The sequence below is a fragment of the Trichoplusia ni genome, unplaced genomic scaffold (assembly GCF_003590095.1).
Source record: "Trichoplusia ni isolate ovarian cell line Hi5 unplaced genomic scaffold, tn1 tig00000572, whole genome shotgun sequence".
NCBI classification, from domain to species: domain Eukaryota; kingdom Metazoa; phylum Arthropoda; class Insecta; order Lepidoptera; family Noctuidae; genus Trichoplusia; species Trichoplusia ni.
This window is the reverse complement of record NW_020800039.1, coordinates 8,885-30,318: the sequence shown is the minus strand read 5'-3', so window position 1 is coordinate 30,318 and position 21,434 is coordinate 8,885. Positions and strand designations below refer to the sequence as shown.

Here is a 21,434-nt window from a genome sequence, read left to right as displayed (position 1 = left end):
TCATATTAGAAAAGTTGACATCAAAAACACCAATTTTTCTGTTTTCTCTTTTACATTCTCGCGATTTCGTATCTTCGCCTCTCTTGCACAGCTGGTTCAACACAACTCTTGCCAAAGGATTAATCATTTATCGTCATATGACGTATGACGCATTATATATAGAATTGATTCAATTGAGTCGTTTGAAACGTAATATTATTGCGCTAGGCGTATCCGGCGCTTAGAATCTAAGTGTAAACCAAGTAAAAGTTGTTCCTAATCTTCGTATTTCCATTTTTCGGACTTTGGACGAACCGCCGCTAGAAACACCGTAGAAAAAATGGCTGCTCCGATATATAATCCCGTAAGTATTTCAAACATTCCTGTGTGTTATGACCACATTTTCTATTATGTGCGGCATTTTACATGATTTCAAGGGCATTTAGAACAATTTGGTGCGGTTGGTTTTGCTTCTTATTGTGTAAATACAAAGTATGGGTGAAGTAAAGTTTTATCACTCAGCGGTAGTCGGTCACGGAAACTTATTCTGTGCAAACATTCCCAAGGACTTTTCCTATTACAGAGACAGTTGATCACGTTATTCTTGTTATTTGCATTGTTTTTCCTCGTTCTTGGAATTGAATTAACATTCTGGCAATAAAAAAATATGTTATATTTTGCTGTCAATGTTTCTGACTATTTCCCATACAGAATTTGGTTATTAGGCGTATATCTTAGTCAGCAGTGGCTCTTTCTAACCCTTAAACTTTGCGGGGGTTCTTTTTGAACTTGTCTTGATCAACAACCAGTTAATAGCATGTTGACTCAGCCTTATAACTGATGAAATACCTCTCCAACTTTTTGCAATTCAAAAAGTATCGTTAGATTAGTCATAGTTACTCTACAGCCCCCAATTCTCGAAATAAACTTACCAAGTAACAAGATGTAACATTTTGTATAATCTAAAAATACCAAAGTTGACTACAAACATTATAAGTTTTACCTATTAAGCCTTCATTCATGCCTTACCATGCAAAGTTAGCACTTATTACCAAAAGGCGGGCTTAATTGACCCTGGTGTTACTTGAATAACTTGGACAATGTTGTTTTAACACAAACATTGTTTCTTGAGAAATACAAGAAAATAAATGACTCAGTCTGAACGATGGAGACAAATGAATGGATGTTGTGATGCTACTTGAGAGAGGTCTATGTCCAGATTATATCGCAAAAGGCTGATTTGATTGTTACCCTTGCTTTCTTGAAAAAACTAGTGTATTTTTCTAGACGGAAATTGTATTTGTATGATGCCTGTTTGTCAAAACACATTGATTCTTTATTTAATCTGTGCCGGTTTAAAAAATGCCTTGTAATGATAAATATTCATCAATTTATGTGTTTTATCTTTATCTTAAGATTAAGTGAAACAATATTAAATTTTAAAGATTGTACACCACATGGGTATGTTACAGTGATACTTTGTTATAACACTAATTTTAAGAGCTGAATTTCCACCTGTGACAAACAATAAATAAATCTTAAATCTTGAATATGTTGTGTTACTGTATAAACGGTAGGTAAATTAAAAGTGAATGTGGGTACCTTCAGAAATTTTTTATAGTAAAATCTTACACCAGATCTTTTCTTGTAAAATAAATATAGCTAGCGCAACATCCATTGATGAATAGAAAACTTGACATCAAAAACTCTCATTCTTTTCTTCACACATTTTTATATCTTTGCCTCCCTTTTCGCTCTTTTCATAGCTGGTTCAATAAAACTTTTTTTAAATCATTAATCATATCCGATACAAACAATATTGCCCTGGATTGTTTTTCAGGAACTTTTAGTTCAAAATTAAATGGTAGATTTTATGCTTTCATAGCAATTTTTCTGTAAAAAAACGTGGCCAAGTTGGACAATTAGCATGTAAATACAAAATATGCTAAAGTAAAAAAAGTAGCGCACACCAAATATTATGACCATAATATATCTTGATAGTAACTATTGGATTGGGAGAATGATTCAGTATTAAATGATGCAACGTTTTACTCACGTGTATTTAACGGGATCGCCCGACTAGTTTGTTATACCGGCAATAGAAAAACATCTTCCCCAATTTCAATGATCTAGGTATCATATTCATGACATAAAGCCCTCTGTGTTACGAATCCGACACGTTCTTGACACTTTTTTGGGGATCCCGCGTCAAATGCTCGAAAATGGAAACGCGAATGTTGCGTAATCAGAATTACAACATTAGAAATTGTTACGTTACGGTTCATTGAAAATGTGACGTCATAGCCGCCATTTAATTTGTGTCTATCTTTTTTTATTTATAACTAGCTAGTAGCTGTCCCGGCGAACTACGAACCGCCTAACAGTCGATGATAAAAATGCAGACAAAAGTTTATTTTGTTACAACCTTTTCCATATTTTGTCCTTTAAACCTTCCCTGGACTGTCACGAATATTTCAAGACTATAATAATCCAAATCGGTTCAGCCGTTCTCGAGTTCTAGCGAGACTAACGAACAGCAATTCATTTTCATATATAACAAAATCTGTGTCAGATTCCCTCTCTCCTCCAGACCTCTCTATGTTTTTTTTATTTAATAGTTTATGTACACACACAAAAGGTCTTAAAAATAATATAACACATATATAAATGATGTACAAGGGTACTGCTTGGGGTATCTTTCACGATTTCTGTCCTCGGACTCCCCGTATATTTGACTAGATCGCTAGATCATCACACCACCTTCGTCGCGTACGACCTTGGCGACGATGTCCTTCCTCTAATGTCCAGTGGGTGGCATCTAATTACTAAATAATTAGTTTAGTCATTTGTTCATGTTTAAAAGGTTTTCTCATTCGTAATCTGTCGTTAGATAGTCGTTATCAGTAATTATTTCAGATTATTTTACTTGAAGAATCAGGTACATAATAGGTCTTTATTTTCAAATATTCATTTATTTGTAACGTTCTTTATCCTTTTCTGCCTATATTAGAAGAGTTGACTGACCAGTAGGATATTCACATTTTAATTTCTTGGAACGGTTGTTTCTAAATGCTAACATAGTATGATCTTACTCTATTTAATCTATGACCGGTCAAACCGTTTCGGAGGATATAGATACTAAACTTCTTTTGAAGACTCGGAAACCCTCAATTTATTCAGAAGGCATTAAGGCATTTATTTTAGGCAATGAATCATGAAATCCAAACCAATTATATGCTGCGTCATAATTACGTTGTGTGACTCAAATTTAAGCATGTTGGGATCTATTTATTCAAATATGTATGCCAACATTGTCGAATTGAGTGTTTACCTGTAAAGACGGTGATGTACACAAAAAAAAAATGTTCATCTGACACGGAGAAGAGCTACAACTGCACAAGGATCGATCACTGATTAAGCCACGCACGAACCGGTCACTCCGTGGATGGGTGACCATTTGTGTCATACCGAGATGCTCAGTGTTAGGGGCACGTTAAATTGTGGATCCCGGTTATTATATATACATGTATGTCAGTCGTTACGAGTAGTCAGAAGCTAAAAAGTCTCTTACTAAGGGGTATCGTGTCTCCCAGCTAATAGGGTTGAGGAGGTAAGATAAGTGACTCCTTGTAAAAAACTGGAAAAATTGCATCCAGTGTGACTGGAATCCGAACACAATATAGTTGGGGTAAAATCGAAACTGATGATGACTTCTTTGCGAGTTTTTTTTTTAGAAAAAAAACAGCAAAGGTTTTTTACTTAATTGGTCTATTAAAACTATAAACCTGTCTTAATATATATTTTAAATAAAATAGACAAATGCTTAGACACTACCAAAATTTTGTCAAATTCAAAGACAATTCATTTATCAATTAGAGCAAATTAATTGGACATTAACAATTAAATACGCTCTTTAAAAACCACCTTCTTTCAGACATAGTCCGCAAAAATTTCGATTCCGATTTAAGTCTTGAAACTTAATAAATTTTCTCCATTTTCCTTGAGTGAAGCCCTGATTCATTTATTATTCAGCACGGCGAGTTTATAGTTTCGTTGCTATGGTATTCCCGTATTGATAATTCATTGTGTGGCAGCGATTTTAAAACTGACCACTTTACATGTCGACTTTTCCCTGTTAAACTTTATGATATATTTTTTTTTGTATTGCGGGGGAATTCTCTATATGACAGACTCTTACGGACTAAAGGTAACCGCCGGGTAACGTCCGTAGAAATCCATAGCAGCAAACCACGTGCCGGAAAGATTTTGACCCTGGATTTTTCTGTAAGGAATAACAGCTGTATTCAAAAACGTATACTATTCACAGTAAACATACAGCAAAATAACGCTTTTAGGTGTCATGGTGTCCTGATCAGTGTCAAATAGAATTTTATAACGTCACTTAATTAAATGTCGTTAAAATTTCATTGACACCAAAATTGAATAAGAACGGTATAGTGCTGCGACTCGCAACACGAGGGTTCCGTCCGAATAGGTTTGAAAAAGGACATATTTGCCACAATTATTGGTAAAATATCACGTCTATGACCGTTCCAACCGTTTCTTTGCCCAAACGTCAACGTTATAACACATTCGAAGTAACTGGTATCTTCACAGATATTTCTGAAAAGGATCAATCCCAGTGCACAGCGGCCGTTAGACGATGCAACTTTCCTCATGCAAATAATTTTCCTTTACATACATAAGATTAAAAATCATATGTAACGCTAGCTGAAGGTCTCGACTTCGCCCGCCTATGTGTCGGTTACAATTCCAAAAACGTCGCGGGTTCGATCCCAGTATGCTCGCGTAGTCCACGTATGCTCGCTCTGAGTTTGGGTTTCTTTGTGCATGTGAATTGTATGTTTGTGAAACCCCCGCGACGCAAGGATTAAATTCTTTAGTGAGGGTGTCTTTTTTTTTAATATGTGATGAAGACGCTGTCTTCTGCGGCTCTCTCAGTGTGTGTTGGTAGTCCACAACGGAAACCTATCGGGTGTATCCGCTGAGCTATGCTACTATGCCAGTATGATAGGCTATCACAAATCTGAATCATCAGGGTAACTCCTGATAACACAAGGCCATTGATTGATAACACGTCACTTCAATGTTATTTTGTCACTGACCTGCCTTTGTTTAAACCTATAATATAAAAAACCCCTCCCAAAACGAAGCTAAGATTTCTCTTGATTGAGTCATCAATATTATATTTCAGTGCACTTACATTTGAGTCCCCACTCGAGTATATTTGCAGACTAATTTTTCTTCCCCATTTTCAACCTCCACAGCTTTTAAACAGCTCAACCGTTTTTCACCAAAAAAATCTAAACAAAGTAAATTGAAATCGGGTATTTCGTTCGAAAATTATGATACCAGGAACGGGTAGATAGATAGACTCTTAAAACTTATAACACATCTTACACCTGGGGTAAAGGAAACCACTCTCACACAGAACATTACAATCCTTGTAACGTCCACAAGCACTCGTGGATCACGCAAATGGTGCCGCTTCGTCCTGCTAAACGTTGCGCAAAGTGGATTTGGCGTGGTGACGTCAACCACTCAGGCATCCATGTAGTCGTTTAGATCGACCCTATAACTTGGGCATACCAAACCATGCATAGAATTGCAATTCAGCCACAAGCAGTGGCGTAGCTAGGGGGAGGGGGCGGTCCGCCCCGGGCGCCAGTATCAGTAGGGTGGCAAAATTTAGAAAAAGCGGCAAATTATCATGTAGATACAATTTCGATGTTCCGCGTGTGAACGAAACATAAACAAAGAGGTGTATACTTCATGACAAATTGAACGAATATATTTTTTTAAGGTGCCTACTTTGGGCGCCAAGGTGTGAATCCCGCCCCGGGCGACGGTGACCCAAGCAACACCACTGACCACAACTCACGTGGTGACAACACCACTCGGCTATCCTTGTAGTTAATATTCGCATCTCTTACAAATTTTCTAATGAAGTCTTTCTTTTCAGGTCATACCATGCGTGCACCCGATCCCCGGCGGCATGTACCCTGGCCGCATGATCAGGGTGCAAGGTACCACGCCCCCTGGCGCTCAGAGGTGAGTGCAAAGTTTTTGGTAACATTGTCATAATAAGTTCTCAACCACTAGGTGTTAGCCCTTTTTATTTGTTTATTGCAATATTTTAATATGATCTCGCGGTAATTTTTGGGTTTCTCCTTAGGATACATAATCATCATTTTTTTTATCTTTTCCGCAATTTTGCATATTTTCTCACCGTTTAAACCTTCCCTGGACTTTCATGAATATTTCAAGACTAAAATAAGCCAAATCGCTTCAGCTGTTCTCGAGTTTTAGCAAGACTAACGAACTTCGTCTCATGAAGGTATCCATTAAATTAAAAGTGTTTCACTGTTAGGCAATGCTGCTAGGCCCAAATTAGAAGTCTGGACGATTGATCACCATAATTAATCACAGTCGCGTGTCGAACTCGACGAAGTTTGACGCGCGACTCTACCGCCGCGTCAGCTCATGAGACTAGCCGGGCTATCCCAACAAATTCTCTCGAGTAAACCTTTTTGAATGATAAATCATCCTCATAAAACTACATTATCTCCCACCAGATTCGCCATCAACTTCCAGTGCGGGCCGAACACGGACCCCCGCGACGATATCGCCCTCCACCTGAACTTCAGGTTCGTGGAGATGTGCGTGGTGCGGAACCACCTCACCGCCATGAACTGGGGCGTCGAGGATACCAGCGGCGGGATGCCGCTCAACAGGGGGGACTCCTTCGAGGCCCTCATATTGTGTGAACCGCACTCGTTGAAGGTGAGGCTATGTACGACAAGTATGCTTGTTCTGAGTCTGGGTATCATTGTGCATGTGATTTGTATGTTTATGAAGCCCACGCGACACAAGGATGAAATTCCTTGCCTGCGGTAGTCCATATTAAAAAAAAACAGCAACAACTCCTTTTTAAACCCGAGATCTTTGATCTTCGATACAGAAAACGTTACATATAATGTTACATCTCCCCAACAGGTGGCGCTAAACGGTATCCACTTCTGCGAGTTCCCTCACCGCGTGCCCTTCCAGAGGATCTCCCACCTGACAGTGGACGGTGACGTCATGATACAGCTGATCGGCTTCGAGGGCGCTCAGCCGCCCCCGCAGCAAATGTACATGGTAAGTTACCACATAAACTAGAATTTGTAACAAGGTATATGACTTTTGGGGCAGAAAAGACCACGTACCAGCAAGCGCAGCGTGGGACAAATGGACCGACGACCTAGTGAAAGCCGCTGGGTCTCGTTGGATGCAGGTGGCAATGAACCGGTCGCGCCGGAGAACGTATGGAGAGGCCCATGTCCAGTGGACAGCTATAGGCTGAGATGATGATGATGATGACTAACAGGAAACTGTTTAGTCCGTCATGCACTGTATTTTTATATTCCCACGTTTTTATAAACTCACTTTCTTGTTTGTTTGTCGTTCCGGTTGGATTTTTGTAAATCAGTTTTGAGATACTTCCCGATAAGTTAGCAGGCTGAAATTTTCAGGGTAGCTTTAAACCCGATGACCATGCAATTTACAACTATAAAAACTGACAAAATTCATACAATTTGACATTTAAAAACGTGGGTATTTAGAATTTTTTAAATCTCTCAATTTTTCTTTATCTCGCAAACAAAAAAATTAAGAGGAAATTGAGGGAGATTTTAAATAATATCTCGTGTTGAAAAGAATTGGCTTTTCTTACATTATACTTTATTTAAATATTCAATACGCAATCAATAATGTGTCATTAGATAATAGATGACACATTTACGTAATATAAATTTAATTGGCTTACTAATAAAAACAATATGAAAGAATAATTAGTTTAATTTTATGGAAACGAAAACTCGGCGTTCAAAAATGCTTCGATGCTAAAATTAACACAATTTTTCTTCTAGACTCATTCTAAAAAAATCTTATTCATCTCTCTTATATATAAAAACGAATTGCTGTTCGTTAGTCTCGCTAAAACTCGAGAACGGCTGAACCGATTTGGCTTATTTTAGTCTTGAAATACTCGTGATAGTCCAGGGAAGGTTTAAACTTTGATAATATATTTAAAAGCTGCAAAAAAATGTGTTTTTGTCTGCATTGTCATCATCGACTGTTAGGCGGTACAACCGGGACAACTAGTACTATATATATATATGTATATTACTAATGTTTATGATGTATGTTTTCAGTCCGAGCCCCCCGCGTACGGCGCGTACGGGGCCCCGCCGCCCGCCTACGGGGCCCCCGGCTACGGGGCGCCACAAGGTAAGACAATAGTATATATGGGTCAACAGCTTATGATGTAGATAGATAATTAATTATGGGTATGTAACCAACCAAATACTACATCATAGGGATGATGACTGGCTATAAAAAGAAAAAATCTCATTAGTCCCTCAGTTAGATAATTGAAAAGTATGAGACACGTATTTTTTCCTTTTTCAGTAAAACTAGAATTGACAAAGATTAACTGCTTTAAAGTTTAGGAGAGGGGCTTGTGACGTAACGATAGAGTAAAATTTATACTCAATCGTGACGTCACGCGCAAGTTTCATTCACTGTAATTTGGTCAATTGATGTTTGCGGGACAAATTAAAAAATAAGTATCCATTATTATACAAAAAACTACAATACGGACACTGCAAAAAAAAAATTGTCATCATCCCTATTTTGACTGCACGGATAGCCGAGTGGTTGAGGTCATCACACCAAACCCACTGCAGTTTCTTGCCGGTCCTTCTCCATAAGAATGACACTTTGGAACCGCGCAACTAGGGTCAGTAATGTAACGTTTTGAAAGAGCCTGGAAAACGGCCTGCTTGAAATAAAAAAAAACTTTTCAATTTGATTTTGACTGCTTGGACTTGACTTGACTGTTTTGGTTTCGATCCCCGTGTAGGACAAGCATTTGTGTGATCCGTGAATGCTTGTCCTGAGTCTGGGTGTCTGTGTGCATGTGACTTGAATGTTTAGAAACCCTTCGCGATACAAAGATTAATCAAAAATTTATTGCGGTAGCTGTCATGTAGTTTAATGTATAATAATGGATATGTATCTTATCTTTTTTCCCGCAAACATAAATTGATCAAATTACAGTGAATAGCAAGTGCTATTCAATCGTGACGTCACGTTTGTGTCTAAATTTTACGAAGTCGTTACGTCACAAGCCAGCTTCACTTTAAAGCTTATCTTTGTTCAAAAAAAAGGCAATAATACGTGTCTAATATATTCATAGATTTTTACTTTTATACTTAATAGTAAATATGTTTTCCTGTAGTATTTGGTTGGTTTCAATTGTACTAATTAACTGTAGTTTTAACAATAACAGTTATTCGGATTTTTGATATTATGTTATTTTGTATACTAAACTCTATTTTATTTTAACTAATATACTCACTAACTTTTTAGGATTTTCAGTACTTGTAGCGAAGCGATTGCTAGTTATATAATATTTAGGGGTATTTTTTAGTTTAAAATGTTAATATTTTGTTGTTATTTTCTGTAGTAGTCTAGCTCCCTAAATTATAGAACGATTCTAATTTATTTTGTAAAAAAAAACTCATTTAAGCGAAGTTCATGTTAGAATTTTTCTAGTTATTTAGTTATTCCATGATTTTAATATTTTAACAGAAACGTCAGCCCAGCTGTGGGCTAAGAAAACACAGAATATAATCGTATTTGATATAAGTAATCTAGAAAAAAAACCTTTACATCATGATAATGTTTCACTTTTGTAAATATTATATCACATAGCATGATATAGCCATCGCTTCGCTTTTCCTTAAGTGGTAGATCGCCCTGAGCATGTAATAGCATGACTTTTAAAAACTTTATTATAGCTTAGCTATTTCTTATTTCAACCTTATTTTTATACGAATTTAAAAGCTTAATCTACTGTAAATATATTTCATTTTTATTACTAAATTTTTATAAACATTCCCTTTTAAAAATATTTCTTTTCTATATTAATATATTTATTAAGTATTGTAAATGTTTATTTTTTCAATTTAAATACATTTTTTTTCTATAATTAATCTACATACAATATATTCATATGGGTTTTTGATAACACACACACAATATTTTTAACTTTAACCGATGTTTCACAAAATGACCGGTTATTTTTTAACTTTGACCGTTAAACGCGAGTGTCACAGTAGAATGCCTAAAGGTAAGTCTACTTTGTAAATAATATATTTTATCTTTTTATTATATAAATGTTATTATGTATGCGTTTTGTTTGTTTGTTTGTTTGTTGGTGTGTGGGATTGTTTCTTTTTTATCTTTTTTCCCTTTTTCTTAACACTATACTAATATTAATGATTGCTTTTGTCTGTTTGTGTCTTGTATTGTATGAGAATACCTTATTGACAGTTTTTTTTTGTGATTATGTAATATATTTAGTTGTTGAACAACTATAGATACTGTTTTATAAAGGTTAAGTGTAAGACAGCGCTGCAACACAGGGGGTTCTGTACAAAAGGGCTTAAGGGTCTAAACAGACGGACCGCATTTCAACTGCAAACCAACTGCAAGTTGGCAGTTCGGTTGCAGTTTGAATGCAGTTGACACGACTGCAATGGAACTGCAAACCAACCGTCACACGACTGGCCGCCGACTGCAATTGGACCGCACGGTTGGTTTGCAGTTCAAATGAAATGCGGTCCGTCTGTTAAGACCCTAAGATTAACAAATCAGTTGGGTGATAACATAAGACCGTCACAACGTATGCTTGACTTATATCTCGACTCACGAGGAACTCGTCATGACAAAGACGGTCACCGATCCACGGACGTACCGCGTCAAGCGTAGCTTAACCTGTGATCGATCACTTGTGCAGTTATAGCCTAAGGCTATGAAAGTAGTTTTATATTTAAATTTATATTATTTGGTGGTAGTTTGCTTGTAGTTAGCCGGTGGTCAGAGATTTATTTAATTATTATTTTATTGTAATGTCTGTTCATTATTATTTTGTTGTAGATTATTATTTATTTATTTAACGTTTCCTTTGCTGCAGGCTTCTACTGATACGCTTTCGTGATTCGAGAATAATTATACAGGTATATATAGTTATTTATTGAGTAACTTCTATTTTTTTAGATATTTTAAATATAGGTGAACAATCTTGGTGTGTTTTTATACAAATACATATTAAATAAATAAACGACTGATATAACACAGTGGTATATTTGATTCGGTAATCTCTATTGTTGTTTTATACACGGTGATTTTTAGTCGTCTTACAAAAGGAGCCCAGTTCATGTATCCGACGTAAAATACCCCTAGGCGCGATTTTTTTTATCATCAACTAAGATAATAAGTACGAAGAAAATTAAACAAGAGAAATCTGAAATATACTCTTAAAAATGATAAAAACGGCGCCGCCCGCGCCCCTCACCATTGTTACAAGGCTCGGACCGCGCTCGCAACAGAAATGTGTTTCTAAAAAACTACGAATTGCATCATAATATTGAATAAAAATTGCATTTTAAATTTATTCAAATCTCATAAATACCTATTTTTTTATCATGAACATGTTCTAGTCATTGGAAACATGAACTGGGCTGCTTTTGTAAGACGACTAAAAAATCACGGTGTATTGGTTTTAGGTCGCGTTTTATTTTAATCAAAAATTTATGAATAAGACCAAGATTGTTTTCCTTTATGTAAGTACCTAAATGAATTGTGTATAGATATTAGTTAAAACATAAAATACAATATAATTACTAGATGAACTAGCTGTTGCCCGCGGCTCCGCCCTCGCGTAAATGATCCCAATTTAACATAAAATCGGGATAAAACCTATCCTATGTGTTAATCCTGGTTATAAACTATCTGTTTACCAAATTTCGTCCAAATTCGTTCAGTGGTTTTTGCGGGAAAGAGTAAAAAAAATCTGTTTATTTCCATAAAAAAGAAAATAAAAGTAATTCTAAACTACACATAAGTAGCAAAAATCTATTACATCTAGATTTAAAAAAAAAATGCGGACAACATCACATACATTGTTCTGAACCCAAAGTAAGTTGCGAAAGCGCTTGTGTTATGGAATTCAGATACAACGAAGGTACCACAAACACCCAGACCCGAGACAATGTAGAAATGTGAATATTTACATTGACCCGACCGGGGATCGAACCCGGGACCTCAGAGCTAGCGACACCTTGAAACCGGTACGTACGCCACTCGACCACGGAGCTCGTCAATTGAATCAGTGGATTGTAGGCGGATTATGGAGTCACGGTCTTTTGAAAATATGTTGAAGACAGATTGTATGTTCCCATGGGATCATTTTCGATGTGTAACGGGTGGACAAGCGGGCAAAAGCTTGTATGTAATATTGAAATGTTTTGCATACTTAAATAGGGATGATGACTGGGTATAAAAAGAAAAAATCTCATTAGTCCCTCAGTTAGATAATTGAAAAGTAAGAGACACGAATTTCTTCCTTTTTCAGAAAAACTAGAATTGACAAAGATTAACTGCTTTAAAGTTTAGGAGAGGGGCTTGTGACGTAACGATAGAGTAAAATTTATACTCAATCGTGACGTCACGCGTAAGTTTCATTCACTGAAATTTGTTTGCGGGACAAATTAAAAAATACGTTTCCATTATTATACAAAAAACTACAAGACGGACACTGCAAAAAAAAAGTTGGCATCATCCCTATTCTAAATTATTAATTTGATTGATTGTATTTTAATGTAAAGTATTTAATACTAATGCCAAAATTATTAATTTTCAGGTGCCTTGTAATATAAGGAGATGGAAGAAAAACAACTATATTTCAAATTATTATTAAAATTGCAAGGTTTAACGATGGCACTAATATTTTATTGAACGACGGCAAAGGAAATATTAATAACTAGCTGTTGCCCGCGACTTCGCCCCCGTGGGTAGAAGATATAAGTTATGATTTATACCTGCCTTGTTTTTTTTCACATTTTCCATTTTATCTACGCTCCTATTAGTCGCAGCGTGATGGTTTATAGCCTAAAGCCTTCCTCGATGAATAGTCTATTCAACATAAAAAGAATGTTTCAATTTGGACCAGTAGTTCCTGAGGTTAGCGCGTTCAAACAAACAAACAAACTCGTCAGCTTTATACGTTTTTATTTTTGAAAGTATTTAAACTAAAAATGAATTTCTGTTCGTTAGTTTCGCTAAAACTCGAGAACGGCTGAACCGATTCGGCTAATTTATGTTTTGAAATATTCGTAAATGTCCAGGGAAGGTTTTAATGATTAGAAAATATGCATTTCTTTTAAAACGACTTCCGCATTAAGGAATTGAGTCCTTGTGTCACGGAAGGTTGCACAAACATTCAAGTCACATGCACAAAGACATCCAGACTCAGGACAAGCATTCGTGGATCACACAAATGCTTTTCCTACGGGGATCGAACTAACACGTCGCGCTCAGTTTGGCGTGGTCACCTCAACCACTCGGCTATCCGAACAACTAAAATAACCTCAAGATCGGGTACTACGCGGGCGAAACCGCGCTAAACAACTAGTTTTTTATATTTCTCTTGTCGTCGATAATTTTCACATTATTTTATATTGCTTCTCGTGAGTAAGATGTTAAATCACTTTAATTATATTTATTATTTGTTTATTTATTTAAATGTTCAGGCTTGTGTGTGTATGTTGTGAGAAGTATACGACAGGTAAAAATAATGTTTCAATTGTAGAAAATTTTATATATAATAGGCTTGTATTGGGTTTGAAGATATTATGAATATGCAGAACAAATTGTAGCTTCAGATAAATATTTTTTTATTCATTTAAAAGATCAAATGGTAAATGACTATTTTCAGGTTATGTTAAAAAATGTTTGACTAGTTGCAACCTAGTATGAGTCTATTTCGAAACTAGTCAGTCAATCTTATGTTGTAAGTTTTGTAACGTATGTTTAATTGAAACTTGATGTAACTTACAAAATTTTAAACAAAGATTTTCCAGACTAGATACTGCCTAGTTGGAGATTAAGAAACTAGTCCACTTTAAAACTGACTCGATTAGAATGAAATACACCGATCTGGACTCATTTCTTTTAAGATGGCTGACTAGTTGGGACTTATTACTAACGGTCTGGTATGGGTCTAGTTAGCAACTAGTCGTGTGTTCTTGATCTACAAGTGAAAACTGTAATTTGAGTATATTAGATGAAACGGAATTCCTATTGGGCTGTGCCAAAAGTGAGGCCTGAACATTTTCCTATAAAAATAATATTAAAATATATATATATATATAATATTATATACTGCAAAATTGTCTGTCTGTTTGCTCTTTAGTTCACATTGAATCTTTTCTTAACAACATCACGTTTTGATTTAAAGGTGCGAAGTAATATTCTTATAATTTACAACGAAAAATACCAAAAGTGTGTGTAAAAAAAATTAGCCTCAGACTGGATTCGAACCTGCGACTTATCGTTCAACTTGCCAATAGTTGCGAGATGTATAAATGTGCAACAGACAGACAATTGTAGTTTATCAATAAATATAGTTGTAAATAATGTCCAATGACGCCAAAAAAAAAATACTTTATCAGAGATGTGGTCCATTTACTAATACATATAAAATTGGTGTGTCTGTCTTGTAATATTGAAATAACAGTTTATAGATACGATACGTTAAATACACTAAAATAACATGTTTTTCTATAACTTTTCTGTCTTTGTTCTTCTCTTTTTCAATAATCTCGAAAATGAATCTCAATAATTTATGAACAAAACTTGTAAAAAGTTCAGAAAACTTCATCTCCTAAACGGTTAAACCCACTTTCATGAACAAAATTTCTTAATTCGGTTGTTGCTGAATAAAGAATTAAGCTTGATTATTTTTTCTCTATTCTCGAAAATCTATTAAAATATTTAATAAATGGACCACATTTTATATTTCTCTCCTTGGATTTTTCGAAATGTTTTTCGACCGACTTCTAAAATGGCGGTTATTATTGTATCCTAATACATATACCTATTGTTATTAATTCGTACATAAATTGTTTGAAAACTCATTAAAAATCATGCATTTATTAATTGGCATTTATATTTTTGGCGAAAAATAACTGAATTGGTTTATAACAGTGCGAGGAATATCTTTACTCTAAAAGGGTATTAAAAAGATATTAAATGATGTAACGGTTTCCTCATCCCTACTAATATTATAAAGGCGAAAGTAACTCTGTCTGTCTGTTACGCTTTCACGTCTAAACCACTGAACAGATTTTAATGAAATTTGGTACAGAGATAGAGTTGACCTTGAGAAAGAACGTAGGATAGTTTTTATCCCGGACTTTTGAAGAGTTCTCTTGGCAACGCGATATAACCGACCTCGACGCGGGCGAAGCCGCAGGCGAAAAGCTAGTGTGTATATATATATCATACCAAGTTTCGTCTAAATCCGTTCAGTGGTTATTGTGTGAAAGAGGAACATATTAGTAGTAGATAACGTGTCGAATTGAACTCGCCCGTCACGTCAGCTCATGATGGACTCCGGTTGGGTCCGAAACTAGTCGGGCGATCCCGATACATACGCGTGAGTAAACCGTTACATCATTTAATCATGAATCAGTCTCACGATAGTTACTATACAAAGACTCGGTTTCAAAGTATTTTTCATCAATTTTTTGCACTTGTTTTTCCAAAATGTATCTATTTATGTACGATCCTGCGTATTTTCGTATTTGCATTTAATGTGTAATGAACACCTGTTGTATTGATTGTGCAAGTATATCGCATTATTTAATGTTTTCAAGTTAATAAAAAATTTTGAACTTTTGTTGGTGTTTTTCTTATATCTTCCACCTAATTTTGACTATATCGTATTTTGGGTAGTGGAGTTTTGTACCCAAATAAGATTATTAATTTTTCGTTTCGTTGTTTCTCTGCGATGGACTCCTAAATTACTTGACCGATTATAATTAAACTTGCAAGCCGTGTGTACTTTGATCCAACTTGAACTATAAAATAGCTTAATAAAAATATTTTTTTGTATTTCTGTCTTGCCATCATCGACTGTTAGGCGGTACGAAGTTCGCCTTGCTATAATTGTGTAATACTAGCTGTTACCCGCGACTTCGTCCGAGTTTTATGAAAATATAAGCACAAACTTTCTAAAATTTTATAGAGACAACTTTAAAAGTCAATCCTGATTCAAATAATCCATCCATGTCTAATATTTCAATTTGACCACAAATTGGAATTAAACCTATCCTACCTTTAAATTTCTTAAAAATCGGTTTAGTAGTTTCGGAGTCCATCCCGGATTAACTGCGTGACACGTAATTTTATTTATAATAGCTTACTAGATCGAAGTAGTAAGTATAAAAAGCCTTGTCTACGTTGATATCGGCTCCCAGTCTCACCGACAGCTGAGCCCCGTATGTTACCTCGCGACTGTCTATCTGACAACACAACACATGTTACTGTGACACAGTATCACATAGTAAGACTGCGTCACAACTGTAGTGACTTGACGACTGACAAATATTAACGTATGACAGTCGGGAGCAAAGGCTCTATGTACTGTCTAGTTTATGAAATAATAAAATTTTAAGGTTTTTAAATAGGATATTTGACTTAATCTAATAATATAAATCTGTTCGTAGTCCGTCAGACAGGTTTCTAAAAAATATTGAGTATTTTTCGTTATAACACCACTAAAAAGTTAGGAAAATTAAGCGCTTAAGATGATGAAATGAATGGTTGTGGGGGCTAGTAAAAAGCGTACTGGTAAGTGACGTCACACGACGTTTAAATTACTGTATTTTTAGTTTATCCAATATACTTTGGAAATCGTCTGACAGACTGTGCCGTTCTTTTTTGACAAATACCCTATTATATTAATAGAATACGTATTTTAAAGGTATTTTTGTTAATAAATACTTTTTTATTGTTTTAGGATACGCACCACAGCCAGGGGTGAGTTTTATTTTGTAAATCTTTCTGCTACATGTATTGAATGGAGACGTGGATTCGACCTCGCGTAGGACAAGTATTATAATTATAAATGCTTAGTCTGAGTGTCTTTCTGCTTGTAACTTGAATGTTTGTGATACGTCCTGCTATTAAGGCATTAAATACCTTACTGCAGGAGTTAAGCGCTTCGCGAGTTTGCGCTTTTTCATGTTTATTCACTTAAACAACATTTAAAAGCTATATTTTCCAACTACGCTTTATTTTTAGCCAAAATACATTATCTATGTCCAGTATGTTTAAACATTACAATTGTATTCCCCCCAAACCAGGTACAGTACGCCCAAGGCATGCCCCCACAAGGAATGGGCCCCCGCTTCGGCGGGCCCCAGCCACAGTACGTGCAGGGCCCGCAGCGGCGCGGCATGGGCGCCGGGACGGCGGTGGGCATGGGCGTCGGGGCCCTCGCGGCCGGCGGCCTGGCCGGGTACGCCCTGGGAGGCGGCTTCAGTAGTAATGACGCCCCGAGCGAGGTGAGGATACTAAAAACTTAATATCTTCAATCATAGGCTAAGCTCTTGATACGGTTGGTCCATGGATCGGTGACCGTCTATGTTGTAACGTGTTTCGGAAGGCACGTTAAATTGAGGGTTCCGGCTGTTATTTGCATATCTTTGACAGTCGTTGCGGGTAGTCGAAAGCTAGTCTGAATGTGTATCGTATCGCCCAGGTAACTGGGATGCGCATTTTACGGAAAATAAAATTCTATTAAGGGGTAATAGTCACAAATTCTGATTAAGGGGTATCGTGTTGCCCAGGTAACTGGGTTGAGGAGGTCAGACAGGCAGTCGCTCCTTGTATATCATTGGTACTTTGCTGAATCCGGTAGGACTGAAGTTTTTTTTGATAAATTAGGTAGCAAAAACAATTAAACATTTACATTTAGTTTATATAGGTAAAACAATACTGTATTTGGCAAAAAAATATACAATATTTTTGGGAAACCTGTCTGACGAATTAACCAGATGTTTTAATCAAATACCTTATCAACGTGTTGCGGAAAACATTATAAGAAGGAATTCCAATATTATAAACATCCCGATATCACCCTTATACCTCTCACTTTAACTTAATTCTGTTCACCAACTCTTTAAGGGCGTCGACTCATACCATCCCCCAACGCAAGCCCACATTGCCCCCGAGGCAGACGATGATGATGAATGGATCGAAGAATAGTCGGATATTAAGGGATATTAGGATATTCTAAGTATCCGGTATGTCTGTAGACACTAGGATAGTAGATAGTCTACATAGAAATGTGATACTTAGAGCCCTGCATACATAAAGGGTTAATCCTTCCCACGTTTTTATACACTCACTTTTCTTGTTTGTTTGTCGTTTCGGTTGGATTTTTGCAACTCAATTTTGAGGCACTTCCCGATAAGTTAGCACGCTGAAATTTTCAGGGTAGCTTCAAATCCGATGACAATGCAATTTACATGTATAAAAACGACTGGATCGATTTTGATAAAATGTGAATTGAGTGACATTTAAAAACGTGGGGTTTTAGATTTTTTTAATATATTAATTATTACTTTACACGCCTTCCGGCTTTGCACGCGTTATTATTATTCTAAAATGGGGCTAAATGGAAAACAAATTCAGTCTTTAGCCTCGGTTGAAGTGTGATAAATTATGCATCGCCATACACCGACACAAAAACGCGGATGATGTAGCTCGGCGGTTCAGGTTAAGTCAGTAAGAGTCTGACACTACCCATTTCCTCCCCCGAGGCAGTGGGTGTCCATAAGAATTGGCCTACCTTACCAGAAAAATATAAATACGAATTTCTTGATTGACACAATTTTTAACACTTATTCCCGGACAATAAAATAGAAACAATGGGAACTAGTTAAAACTGTATTTCAGGAGCTAGTTTTAAAGAGGATTATTTTCTTGGACTATATTAAATTAATATATGGGCAAATATCGTCCAAAGGCAATGCTATAGCAATTAGCAATGAAAATAGTATTTTTACACTTTTTTTTTAATTAAAATGTTTTTATCGCTACACGGGCTGCGCATTCTGCATGACAGACATATTTTGACAGCTGCGTTTTTGCATATTTTGCTATTGCTTCGCTTTTGCTGGACTTTTAGTCCATTTGAATGTATTTTTTTCTAAAAACTATGTTTCAAAGTTAACGCTTATCTTAAAACTAAAGTTAAAATATAATAAAGCTCACTGAAAACAAGTTTTTTTTAATATAATACTAAATCTGACATCAGAAACTATATTAAATAATCACTTTGTTTCCATAAAATGTTGTATTTCGACAGGCCTGTTGGTCTAGTGGTTAGTGGCGCTGACTGCTATACCGGAGGTCGTGGGTTCGATCCCCACTCAAAACAAATATTTGTGTGATGAGCACGTTCATTTTTTTGTGTCTGGGTGTAATTTATCTATAATACGTATGTATTTAGAAATATATAAGTATGTTTATTTGTCTAGTACTCAAAATACAAGCTTTGCTTAGTTTGAGACTAGATGGCGTTGTGTGAAATTTGTTCAATATTAATATTTTCCATTTCTATTCCCAGGTTCACGTAGTCGATTCGATCGATTTCGGCGGCGACGACTGGATGGACTGAAGGCACCGGAAGATGATAGTCGCAACACTAGTGTGTGCCACAACACTACTGCTTGTGAAACTATCAACTATCGTGTATGCAGCTTTGAGGCTGGGCTAGTGAGTTGATATAAATAATTATGTATTATTTAAAAAGTACAAAAGATAAAATAAAAATGTATATTTGTTAATAGTGACATCACCTAACTTGCAATTACAATATTGTTGTCGAAAAGTTTTAATTGTTTCGGTCATTTTTTTTTGATCTGTCCAAAGGTTACTCCTAAAACGGACGATTTGTGAGAACATATGATTTGTACTATTGTCTATTATAAAGTGGTATCGTGAAATTGAGATTGTATTTGCAGGTTTGGTCGTCGCTACTGAATTAAATAAGACTTTGGTCCGACTAAAGATTTTAATTATGAAAGAAAATTAGTGAAAAAAATTACTTAAATGTTATATATTTGTCAAAAGCTATTTACTTCGACCCCCGCTGATAGCACGGCGTTTATATGTCTGACTACGTATTTTGCAATCGAACAGCAAAAATTGCACTACAATTGCTAGCAAATTGCACTCCACAGTATTAAGTATTGCAATAGTATGATACATAATAAATTTGACAGCAATTCTCGAGCAATTTTCGTTGTCGATGGCTATTGCTTATAAAATACGTAATATGTTGAATGTACTTATGTAAAATAGATAGAAAATTATATATTGAAGACAAAACGAATTCTAAATTACTGAAATTGTAAATAATAATTATATATACAGGGTGTCCCAAAACTCAACGATATTCTGAGACCGGATGAAAGGCCAAGTGATAACAGATCAGGGAAAAAAATCCATATCACTCAGTTCAGCAATGAGAGACATTTTTTTGCATTGCATTAATTTATAGTTGCGATTAATAGCATCGTTAATGAAGATCTCGAAATAAAAAAATCTCAGCGATATTGTTACATTGGTGACCACAGGACTTAAAAATGCGACGAGGGATGTCGAATTACAACTTTTTAAATGTCTCTTATCACTGAACTGAATGATATGATTTTTTTTTTCTTTCTCCCTTATCTGTTACGACTTGGCGTTTCATCCGGTCTCAGATTATCGTTGAGTTTTGGGACAGCCTGTATAAATGTTTTTAATGTTGACTCAGTAGCCCAGAGGTAGTATCTGCTTTTAAAGTTATATTATAGCAATTGTGGAAAAAGTTTAAAAATACTGTCTGATCAATATGTGACTAAATCTAATTTTATAAATCTGTTCAGTCCATCAAACAGATTTCCAAAAAATATTGAATACGTATTTTTAATTTTATCTCATCTTTAAATAATAAGGAAGATTAAAATCACTTAAATTTGGTAGTGGTGGCTAGTGACATCACTTGCTAGTGAAAAGCGTACTGGTGAATGACGTCACATGAGATTTTAAATCACTGTATTCTCTTTATGTTTTGGTTTACGAGATAAAAGGAAAAATATTCAAATATAGTAAGGGTTTGTAGCGTAGTGTAAAATGATAAAATACCCGTGATTATTTATTGGGAAAGATTTTCTGCGATCAAATAAATTTAATTAAAAATAATGAAGAACGAACGTGTTTCGAAAGGCACGTTAAATTGTGTGACCCGGCTGTTATTCATACATCTCTGACAGTCGTTACACGTAGTCAGAAGCTTGAAAGTCTGACAACTAGTCTCACCAAGGGGTATTGTTGCCCAGGTAACTGGGTTGAGGAGGTCAGATAGGCAGTTGCTCATTGTAAAACACTGGTACTTAGCTGAATCCGGTTAGACTGGTAGCCGACCCCAACATAGTTGGGAAAAGGCTAGGCCGATGATGAAGTCTGGCAAGTCACTTATATGCCCT

The 21,434-nt window shown here is 35.8% G+C and overlaps 1 protein-coding gene across 1 annotated transcript; it reads left to right on the top strand.

Moving 5' to 3' along the window:
* Positions 1-79: 79 nt before the first annotated feature.
* On the top strand, positions 80-20,292 carry LOC113507075 (galectin-4-like). Its single transcript, XM_026889927.1, has 8 exons — positions 80-343; positions 5,963-6,051; positions 6,576-6,783; positions 6,997-7,140; positions 8,196-8,271; positions 16,913-16,932; positions 17,259-17,459; positions 19,529-20,292. The coding sequence occupies exons 1-8, from the start codon at positions 320-322 to the stop codon at positions 19,577-19,579; spliced, it is 813 nt and encodes a 270-aa protein (XP_026745728.1). The 5' UTR covers positions 80-319; the 3' UTR covers positions 19,580-20,292.
* The last annotated feature ends 1,142 nt before the right edge of the window (positions 20,293-21,434 follow it).

What these genes read in the sequence shown, in the direction of transcription:
- LOC113507075 (XM_026889927.1), top strand. Translation starts at nt 320, where the DNA reads ATGGCTGCTCCGATATATAATCCC. An exon ending in CTGCTCCGATATATAATCCC is followed by an intron (nt 344 to 5,962) that starts GTAAGTATTTCA and finishes CTTTCTTTTCAG; the next exon opens with GTCATACCATGCGTGCACCC. An exon ending in GATACGCACCACAGCCAGGG is followed by an intron (nt 16,933 to 17,258) that starts GTGAGTTTTATT and finishes CCCCCAAACCAG; the next exon opens with GTACAGTACGCCCAAGGCAT.